The sequence below is a fragment of the Coenobita brevimanus genome, chromosome 1, assembly GCF_032717465.1.
Source record: "Coenobita brevimanus isolate Jiangsu-jjx chromosome 1, ASM3271746v2, whole genome shotgun sequence".
NCBI lineage: Eukaryota > Metazoa > Arthropoda > Malacostraca > Decapoda > Coenobitidae > Coenobita > Coenobita brevimanus.
The window spans coordinates 60,004,946-60,016,489 of NC_136954.1; the positions used below are offsets into that span (position 1 = coordinate 60,004,946).

General features: G+C 38.8%; 1 protein-coding gene across 2 annotated transcripts; it reads left to right on the forward strand.

Annotated features, from left to right (window-relative positions):
* The first annotated feature begins 3,741 nt into the window (after window positions 1–3,741).
* Window positions 3,742–11,464, forward strand: SNRPG (small nuclear ribonucleoprotein G). Of its 2 annotated transcripts, XR_013897987.1 has the most exons (4): window positions 3,742–3,890; window positions 5,808–5,955; window positions 8,391–11,148; window positions 11,183–11,464. XR_013897987.1 is itself a non-coding variant. In XM_080274694.1 (3 exons), exons 1-3 carry the CDS (start codon window positions 3,859–3,861, stop codon window positions 8,442–8,444), a joined length of 234 nt encoding a protein of 77 aa, XP_080130820.1. In that variant the 5' UTR covers window positions 3,742–3,858; the 3' UTR covers window positions 8,445–11,464. The 2 variants fall into 2 exon arrangements, 1 of the variants encoding a protein (XP_080130820.1); XM_080274694.1 differs by having other exon boundaries at window positions 8,391–11,464.
* Window positions 11,465–11,544: the final 80 nt, after the last annotated feature.

Below are 11,544 nucleotides of genomic sequence, written 5' to 3' on the forward strand. Positions count from 1 at the left end.
GAAAATGAGAGAAGTGGAGAAGAGAAGAGAGAAGTGAAGAAAAGGGAGAGAAGTGGGGAGAAAAATAAGGGAAAGGAAGAACAGAAAGGGTGAGAAGTGAGTAGGAAAGAAAATGAGAAAAGCGAGGAGAAAAAAGACTACAAGAAAGGTCATAAAGGAGCGACGAATGTTAAAGAAAATAAGAAGTGAGAAAAGAAAATATGGAGAAAAATGAAGGGAAGAGTAGAAAAACAGGAGAGAAGTGAGGGGAAGGATAAGAAAGCAAGGAGGGAAGTGAAAAGAAGATAATAGAAAAAAAAAAAAAACTAAGGCTGAAGGGGGTAAGAGAAGGAAAGACAAAAAAAAGTGAACAGAAGGAAACAAAGAAAGTGAGAACTAGGCTACCTGCGAGATCAGAGGGTGAAAGGTGAAAAAAAAAAAAAAAAAGTAATCGAATAAGATAAACTGATGCTAAAAAAAAAAAAAATAAATAAATAAAACAGAATATGAAGATGTTTGAAGAAGTGTTCAAATCCTATCAAAGATAGAAAAAAATAATTTGTGGCAAATTACTTTACCCTTTCAACCCAAGGATCTCGTCTAAGCTTAATTAAATCATTTGGCGTTAACTAGAACAAAACAGAAAGCGATACCTGTGGGCCGTTTTTCGATTTCGGTTCTTTACATGATCTTCATGCAATTAGAGAGTTCTGCCACAGAGAGCAAATTACCTAAGTTTTTCGAACTTATTAACAGTAGACCTATGTATGCCGCTGGTCCTGTAATCCTAGGCTGGCAGAGGACATTGGTGATTTACAGAGGTGCTGGCAAATCAATCCTTGTGATAAAGAACTTCGTGATAGCATGGTGGCTGTTGCACATTACCTGACTGAAATCCACCAGATCAAAAAACGACGGTGGGATAACGTCTTCACGTCCATTGGGAGGACGAAGTCCCTTCAAGGAGTGTAGTTCCGTGTAAACAGGATCAGAAGAAAAAGAAATAAACGTATAGACTGTACCAAACATAGTTGCTTACTCAGTGTGTCAACACACCTCCGTTCAGTCATGTTTAATTGCCAGCAACAGAACTGATCACTAGAGATCTTTTAGGAATTTTCTCGCTGATGTAAATACAGCATTAACATGAGAGATGAGACCTGTCTTCCCATATGATGAATTAGTTTGTTCTGTAAAGAATGGAGAGTCGACTATACTGATCTAGATGGTTTAACTTATATTATGGATATCCTCCATGCCACTAATGAAACTCCCCTTTTGGCCCTGTTAATTTTGTCTTTTGCGAAATTACGCTCTGGGTGAATGGGTTACTGGCTTGTTTCTAGCTACCTGCAGTCAACGGGTCTCTCCTGACCTAAATTTTGCATAGTGATAACCATGCAGACCAATAGCGGAAGACAACCTCAGACTGAAGAGGTTAGTCTACAGAGCAACGTACTTTCCAAGCGGTGACTGTTGACCGAAAATATTTTCACTGGAAAACACCCGAAATATTAACGCAACCGGTATCTTCACGAGTACATGTTTCGTACAGTGCGTGGAGTGTAGTTCCGTGCAAGGCCCATAAAACCTTGGTTCCGTGTTCCGTGTAAACAGGATCAGAAGAAATATATATGCAGTTTTAGAAAGTTTGCAGAAAAGTACAACTTAAAAAAAAAAAAAAAAAAAAGCGGAGGACTACAAGTGTAAAATGGAGTCGCATGTAAACAAACAGTTAGCCCAGAAATTTAACAAATGTGTAAATGTATCCGACATGGAAGACGATGGTGACTGTGGTGGAAGTGGTGGTGGTGCTGATGCTGAGGGAAGGGCTGGTCGTGGTGATGGTGAAGGGAGGGATGACGGTAGGAATGGCGCTGGCAATGATTGTGGTAGTGGTAATGTTGGCAGAAGGAATGGCGGTAGCATCTCTTTAGCAGAGGAGACATCAGTTAGTGTGAAGGGGATGTGTCAGCAAGTTCCCCTCCCTCGTCCCTCCACTTCCCTCCCTCATCCTTCCCCTTCCTCCCAGGTTGCATCTCCTCCTACCTCCCTCCCTCCATCCTCGTCTCTCTCTCCCTCCCTCCCTCCAACATTTTCTCTTCCTTCCGTTCTCTACTCATCCTCTTCTCCCCCTTCCTTCCCATCATCCTCTCTTTCTCTTCCATCTGCTGTCTCTCTATCTTCTCTCGCTTCCTCCCTCCCTTCATCCTCTTCTTCTCTCGCGTCCTCCCTTCCTTCACGCAAACGTCCATGCCCACACCCTCACAATGCACGCTCCACCCGCCCTCCGCCCACCTTCTTCACTGGCACTGCATACCACACCCACAAACGCCTACGCCGCCTAACAACCCGCTTCCCCGTTTACTTCAAAGAGTGAGTGGATGGATAGCTTGTGTTTTTCTCTTTCATGTTGCTTTGATTGCTGCCTCTTTTCCCGATTCTGATTCTGTTTCTGTCTCTGTCTGTCTGTTAGAATCTCTCTCTCTCTCTCTCTCTCTCTCTCTGTCAACGATAGTTCATCACTAGAAGATGGTGTTAGTCATGCAGAAGTAATACAAAAAAGTTGTTGAGCCGTTGCATTAGCTTTTTCTGCAGATTGCCACTAGAATATGATGCTAGTCATGAAGAAGTGATATGGAAAAGACGCTGAGCCTTAGCAGTGCCTTTTTCTGCCTGTGAACTACGTGAAATAAGCTGAAAAGGACGAATATCTGGACCAAGTTAAGATTAAACAACTATAGAGGTTCTTCCTAAGCTGAATCAAAATCTTCTAACGGTATCCTGATTCATTCCGACGACGATTTTTTCACTTTATTTCTGCCTGCCATCTCCGGACGATTTTCTGGGTGTGGGGAACTATATACTGGAGGGGTGGGGTACCGTATAGCCTCCACTCTAGGTCTGGCGGTCATTTTGGTCCTTGTTTAGCCTTTCTTGTAGCTCAGTGCCAGAAAAAAAAAAAAATACCGTTCTATAGTGGGTGTTGGAAGTACGTTATTTTGATTTATTCTGTTATATTCGAGCTCTGTCTGTTCATACCGATAGTATATGCGAATTCTTGATGCGTAGATTCATAATAATTACAACACTTACTTTCACGTGTAAGTTATTGTTCTCACCACAAAGAAACACTCCTTTGATTCAGAACTGCGTTTCATTATAATGCAGGAACTTTGTTTCCGACTCTCATTGTCCTTGGACATGTGGACTGAAGCAGACAGCCCACCAATAGGTTTTCAAAGGCAATGATTGGGTGTACTTCAGACCTGAATATTCCAACCCCTAATACCAATACACATTCTGAAATAATATAATTCTGGGCTATCCTTTTACTACCCTTGACAAAAGAAGTAATCATAGCACTAGTCACAGTCCTATATGCATATGGTAATCATGGTAATGTAGTGGCGGAGTGGTGCCTCAGTTTGTAAAATCAAAAGTCCCGCGGCGACAACCATATTGGCTCGTGTCGGAACACTTTCGAACTCGTATATTTATATGTATATTGTAATTTGTTAGATTATCGTTTTTCAAATAAAATAAAATCAACGATAAATGTAGGTCTTCATTACTAAATAATTAGCTTGAGGTAGTATACGAAATTAACGCATGATCGGGACGCATGTTTAGGAAGTTCCATCTTGAGAAAAGGGATTTTAACCCGTTCAATGGGATTTGCTTTCTTAATCAAACTGTCCACACACACATACTTTAGAGTTACTAAATACATATATATTTTTAAAATTTCACCTATAAAAAATGGTAAAGAAGGGTGCACCACGTGAATCTCCCTTGAGGGAGTCTGTCGGTAAGTGAAGCACGCCGCTGCGGAACGTTTGAGAGTTTCACTAGTCCAACTTTTTATTTACTTTCACAATGAGCAAGGCACATCCTCCCGAGTTGAAAAAGTGAGTGAACATGTTCTTGTACATCTTGGAAAGTGATACTGCTACCTGTTAGCTGTAAAAGAAAAAAAAAAGTCATGACTAAATTTTTGTTTTCATTTGTTGGTGGACCTTTGGGATATGCTGTAATAAAGTGTGTAAACAACGTCATAGATTAGTGACTTCTGGTTGAATTTAGGGTAAATTTTTACGAGTTGCCAATACACTTCCCAGGTTGTGCAGTATATTTTTCTGGTAGTTTTTGATGAGATTTGAGTGATTGCCTTCATTTTTGTCGGAAATGCTTCATTTTGCCTCTTTTCCAATCCTGAACTTTGACTGGATGAGGAGGTGAAATGAAGCTTTTTCGACAGAAAACGAAGGCAAAAATCACTCAGATCGCAACAAAAACCACCAGAAAAATATACTGCAAAAACCAGTTAACGAAACCAAATAGACCTAAACTAACCTAACCAAACCAAACCTACCTAACCTAACCAAACCAAACAGACCTAACCTAACCGACAGAAAATGAAGGCAAGTCACTCAAATTGCATCAAAAACCACCAGAAAAATATACTGCATAGCAAGTTAACGAAGCCAAACAGACCTAAACTAACCTAACCAAACCAAACCTTCCTAACCTAACCTAACCAAACAGACCTAACCTAACTGACAGAAAACGAAGGCAAAAATCACTCAAATCACATCAAAAACCACCAGAAAAATATACTGCACAACCGGTTAAGCTAACCAAAAAGACCTAAACTAACCAAACCTAACCTAACTGACAACACGAAGGCAAAAGTCAATGAAATTGCATTTAAAAAAAGCATCTGAAAAATATACTGCACAATCAGTTAATCAAATCGAACAGACCTAAACTAACGAAACCTAATCTAACCTAACCTAACGTGCTGCAGAGGAATGCTTACCTTAGAGATATGATTGTCCAGGTTGTGCAGTATATTTTTCTGGTGGTTTTTGATGCAATTTGAGTGATTTTTGCCTTCGTTTTCTATCGAGAATGCTTCATTTCACCTCCATCCAAAGTTCATGATTGGAAAAAAGAAGCAAAATGAAGCATTTCCAACAGAAATGAAGGTTGAAATCACTCAAATGTCATCAAAAACTATCAGAAAAAATACACCGTGTTTTCTCAATAACTCAAAGGCTTCCTCCGGTTCCGAGTGGAAACGCTTAATAACACGTGAATAATCAATATTACACCCGGTGCTCAGATTACGTTCTACCTCATCGGATTTGAACTTTCCACCCAGAAAGAATCAAAGACCGTGCTTCAAATTGCTTTCGTTTTCGTTTTTGTTTTTGAAGGTTCCAACATGCTTGCATGCGTTGGTCTTGGACACCTAATGGCGGCTCTCCATGCTGCATGGTCTATTGCAGCCCCTCTTTCTCCTTTCCTCTAGGGAAGTCAAATCCAGCTTTTCCAGCCTCTCTCTGTACGACATATGCCAGACTGGGGACAATCTTAGTTGCTGTTCTTTGTATTCTTTCGATCTTGTTTATATCTTTCTTTTTGTGTGGGGACCACAGTACTGCTGCATATTTTAACCTGGGGTGGATCATGGCCACTATTAATTTTGTCATCATCTCCTCATCCATGTAATGAAATGCTACTCTTATGTTAGTCAGAAGTGTGTGTGTGTGTGTGTGTGTACTGCAGGTTGCTGGAAATATATTTTTAGTTATTTCTGTAAACTAACCTCATTTACCACACCAAATGAAAGTGTACAGTATTTCAGATTTCTTGTGTGGTATTTATATCCATTTATTTGCACATTGGGTACATAAATAATGTACAAAAATGTACTGTATTAACTTACAAGATACAGAAATAAACTAGTAAGGAAGAGGCCTTAGAGACTTTAGCCAGTAAGAATATGGTCCTAAATTACTTACATTTCTTGATGCTGGCAGGTACATGGACAAGCGTGTGCAGACCAAGCTGAATGGTGGCCGTGTGGTGGAGGGGACATTGCGAGGCTTTGATCCCTTCATGAACCTGGTGGTGGATGATGGAGTGGAGATACGCAAGACTGGTGAGCGTGTCAGAATTGGAGTCTCGGTATGTTTTTCATGAGTTTCATTTTTGTGAGTTTGCATTGTGACTATGTTTAGATATATGCTGTAAACAGTTACACCAGTACTCATGAATGTTAGAGTTGCAGTCTTATGGTATGAACTTTTTATATACTGTACATATTTATTTATTTAAAACCATAAATTATTGGTATTTTGTTAAAATAATGTAAGGTACTGTTGTAAAGTACATTACTAGAGATTTTAAATTTATTGTAATGATTTGCTTGAAGCATTTGCTACCACATTGGTATTTCAGTTTGTACTAGATTTTGAAATGTTCACCCATGTTATGTGCATATTTGGCATATATTGTTAGTGAATTTTGACATGAACTTTTCAAGTTCTGAACCAGTAAGTTTGTAGGGGAGCAGCTGTACTGTATACAGTAGAGTCTTCATACAACACGAGATAGGTTATTCAGAACCTCGTGCAAAATCAAATGCACGCCAAAACGTGACATATATTTACATGTAAAATAGGGGGTTAGGTTCTAGGAGCCTTATATTTTTCGTTAAAAATATAGATAGATTATTACAGATGGGTCTGCCTTAAGCCACCCAAGACAGTGTGTTTAGATACGATCTCACCAGCTGGACACATCAGTGCATACTGCATTATTACCTAACCTAACCGATTAGTTTTGCCCCCAATACTCCCCATAAAAATTTCAGTCACCAAGGATTGCCACTAAGCCTCTTGAAAGTCCTCATTACCAATCAAGCAAAAAATTTTCGACAAAAACAACACGTGAATAATGGCCACCCAGCATCAGGCATATTTCACCAGAAAATCACTTTTGGCACTCATTTAAAAAAAAAAAAAAAAAAAAAAAAAAAAAAGTCAGTGTGACACTATTTTTGAAAGCCATTAGTTATCAACAGTAAAAAAAAAAATGCTATAAAGAAGTCATCAGCATGGAATGATTGCTTATATCTCACTTCTCAGATACACACGAATGCAGTAATCATGAATAATAAGCAAGTCAGCCAGGCAGTATAATTTATATGACGGTATAATTCAGAAGAACTGAACTCACATCATTATCTAACCTAACTATGCATGTCAGCACGTAGTGTCTTTACATATCATAAGATCCAAATTTTCTCGACCAAAGACCGTCATTTCATAACAAACATCGGGCACAAAGCCCCCCCCCCCCCCTTTTTTTTTCCCCCCATACTTGTTGCACTAAAGGCAAAAACATTAATTTTACTGCCTCTTCATCATTAACTATTTTTTCAACAAAGAAAACTATCCACATCATAAACACATCTGACTCACATCAGTCTGATCATATGTATATGAGTCCCACACCACACTTCGTCCAGCAGTTTTACATTTTCATTTAGAATAAATGCTTTTCTTGTGTTCATAGCACTTTCAGGATGTTTAGGCATAACTACAGTTACTTTGGAACCACAAGGTCAGAGTTCTGAGAGGAAATGAGGAGCAAGGCAATGAGCAAATAAACTCATCACAGCGACCATCTACACAACACTGAAGGAGGGTGTGTCAGGTGGTATGGGGCATGGGTCACGTGGGTTGGGTCGGGTCGAGGAAGCCAATCAGTGACCGACAAAAGCATAACATACGAGTTACATCTGGAAATCGAATACCTAAACACACCCATTTCCAACAGTTTCTCTTGCGCATTTGAGTGGTATTACCATGCTATTAAATAATTATGGGAGAAATTAAATGCCCATGTTATTGTAAGATCATTATTCCATTTTGTCTTAAATTGCAACTCTGCTGTATTATTCGTCTTTCCTCCTCAAGTGGCTGCACATTGAGTGACAAGCCTAATGGTTTCCTGTAAGTGAGGAAACCACTTACAACACTTGGTAGTAACCATATAATCAACTCATACATGTTCCCTACATGTTAGCGTGGGTTGGCGGAGGGTTAGTGCCCCTCCCCGTAAAACCACTAACGCAAAAACAAACAACCACCCCCTTACGGGATTATGGCAACTGGCTGTAGACAGATAGATAAATTAGGTGAGTTGAAAACTTTTTAGAATTATTTTTGGTGGGGAGTGCAAGTGCAGTCAAATAAAATAACTACCAGCTTAGGTGAGTCAGAAGCTTGTTTTTAGACTTGGGCAAGTTACCTGTGTCTAAGAATGTCCCCATTGAATCCTTGTTAAAATTTACTCAGTATATGGTATATCATTATGCAGTGGATTTTTCAAACTTATCATCATAAAACCAGGGCTTGCTGTACTGAATGGAGGTTCAGTAAGGTGATTAAGTAATTGTGTAAAAACTGTGATACCAAACAGCAGTTATTGTGTTGGTTATGACTCAGAAACTTTCTTTGTAGAACTCCATTTCCAAAATTAGGTTTTTTCATGATGCAGCATCTTTCAAGATACGAAATGTGGCACATGGATCTAACATTTACTTCTTCCCACAGGTGATCCGAGGTAGCAGTATCATTATGTTGGAAGCTCTCGACCGAATATCTTAACGCCCCTCTCATACATGTCCCGTAACCCAACAGTCTAGACTTTTAGGCTAACTTCTTTAACCTTCAGCTTATGCAGCACCTAAGTTGAAGTGAGTGAATGTTCACATTTCATTGAGACAAAATATTTGCTGCTGTTTATGTCCATTGCTTGTTTGCAATCATGTATGTGCTTGGTTGCTCATGAACCATTAATGATTGATGCAGTAATTTTGTATGTCTGTCAAGTTATGAATATGTAAGACTACTTTGTTTTGTGGGTAAAGTCAGTATACCTTACCAGTGGTGTTCAGAATGTGATGAATAATGCAGAAGTGTTACTTATGCTCCTCATTTTTAAAATCAATTTTAGTATCCTTATCTCAGTGAGTTTACTATTCTGTAATAAATGACCAGTGTCTGAGGGCGTTTATCTCAGCCACCACACTATAGGTTAATTTGGTACCAAGTGACAGTATGTATCTGAATAATATGGCTTGCAAAAATACCTCAGAGGAATACATTGGTTTTCTGAGATTATAAAACAGGATCTCTGTACCATTGTGAGTGAGTAAGAATACTGTAGAGGGTGGGGAATACTGAAATTTGGCACTGTTCCATTTTACCATCAGGTATACAATATGGGGAGTACTATTCTTTCTTCCATACCTGAGGACCTGAGGGATTGGTTATAAGATTGCTGCCCAACGTAGTGAATGATTTCCCAGGTTTCAAAACCATTTGGAATATCACTCACTCAGTATGGGATGCCCATAGGTAGCACTACATTGAGTGACTGGTGGGAGGTGCATCTGTGAGGTACAGTCAGAATTCCAGGGGCTTGACTAGTGAGTGAATGTATGTAGATTATTTTGGTGGGTGTGCTGTTGATTAGACTTCATCATCATCATCCGAACCTCCTTTCCCACCCTAGGGCAGCCCAAGTTTGCCCACTCCATTGGGCCATGCTTTCATTCACTCGTCATTCAAGCCTCACTGTAATGTTTTTTTTTTACCCTGCTTTCTAACCCAAGCCACCCCACGTGTGAGTGGGAAAAAAATACATTGATGATGATATAGTAAAACAGGCCGAGATATTAATTTTAGTTACATTAGGTCCCATGTCTTAACATATAGTAATTCTTGTTACAAGAAATTGTAACTGCACTACATGGCTGCAAGGACTTAAAACATACAAATGATTAAATGTATACTGTACTTTTATTTGGAAAGAAAACTACAAAATATTACAGGACAGTACTTCATAATAATCCAGATTTTTTTTTTGTACAATCATAGAACCCGTACCAACAATTAACCCTTTGGGATTCCGATGACAATTTTGACAGTCATTTCAAATCCAATCTCTGAAATTCCAATGATGCTTTTAATTTTCATTTTAAGAAACTTTAGTAAAATATTCATCATAAATTGAATTTACACGTCATAACAAAAAGGCTCGAGCGTGATGTCACAGAACGGTTGTTCTATGCATGGCGGGTACTGCACAGTTGGTTAGACTCATGGCTTTGTTTCTTTATCACTTTATTCTTGGTGAATATTATTCTACAGCAAGGTATAAAATTTTTGGTTTTTGCCTGACTTCAACTCATTGCTTTGACTTCATTTTCTTTCCTTTCCTTTTTTGAACTCACTGCAATGAAGTACAACTATTCAGCTTCAAAATAACGCCACAACCAGCATCCTATCATAAAAAGTGTATTTACACTGACCGATCAAAGAAAAAGAGTGTGAAACAAATATACGGCTGAGACTAAAATAAAATTGTGCATCTCTTTCCTTTCTTTCTACTGCACAATAAAATGCAAAAATTACCATAATCTATATATTACTGGAAAGGCAATTTATTGTAGTTTTGCATGGTTTAAACTAGATTTACATATCTTTATTATTATTATTTTTTTTTTTTCTGAATATTTTTCTACAGCAAGGTATAAAATTTATTTTTGCCTAACTTCAACTCGTCATTTGACATTTTATTTTCTTTGTTCTCCATTTTTTAACATACTGTGATAAAGTACAACTATTCAGCTTTAAAATGACACCACAACCAACATTCTGTCATGAAAAGTTTATTTACACAGAGGGATCAAGGAAAAATATCATGCCGCAAAGATGTGGGCCAGCGTGAGAGTGGCAGACTCTAACACAGACATAATGTGCCCAGCCCAGAAACCTGACATGGTTAAAGTGAATTTACCAAATATATATAGTTATACAATCATACAATCTCAATACAGTCACTACTTGTTATACGTTGATTCTGTATACAATATTTCGCTACAACGATAACAGAAAAATTCCACCCCAAAATCCGATTTGTGATGAATATGCTATAGCGATATTGCCCTTGGAAAATTTCGTGCAAAACGCCAGGCACACGCAAGGTGACAGTGGCTCGTCTCAGGCAAGATGGCGGCCCCAGCGTGCAGAGCATTGTTTTGGTTCAGTTGCGGTCCAGCCACCCCTTCAAAGCCCTGTCTTTTCCACTTGTTCATGTGTGTGCCTCCCTGCTATTGTCACCCCTCAGCCAAGCATCGTGCTACAGTAGGCCTATACATCGTGTAGGACCAGGCCAATGTTACGCAAGAGTGATTGTTGTGTTGTTGCAACAATTTACTGTACGTGAGTAACGCCGCCTGTATTGGTGTGATGGTGTTTGTTTTGGTCTTAGAGACGACTTGAACCGACACAGGAAGTGATTAAGGTGGGTTTTCATTTTTGTTTCAGTCTTAAGTAAGGTGGGTTTTCATTTTTGTTTCAGTCTTAAGTAGGTGACTTTGGGAAGTTGAGTTGACATAACCCCCCTTTTATACTGTGTTTCAATCTCCCGATTTACGATAAAATCGTTATATGTTAAGGTATGACCTGACGTAACCCCAGCGTATAACAAGTAGTGACTACCAGTCCCATCAACTGGGGTGAATTCAGACACTTTTCATTTATTTACTTGTTTACTCCCTGCTCTTGTTATATGGTTCAAGGGATTTGTTAAGTATCCTATGGAAACTTAATAAGATACTACCATGGTGGTATGAAAAAATCATCAGAAATTAACCTTTGCAAACAAATTTCTGCTTGGTTATATTGTATGAGATATTCA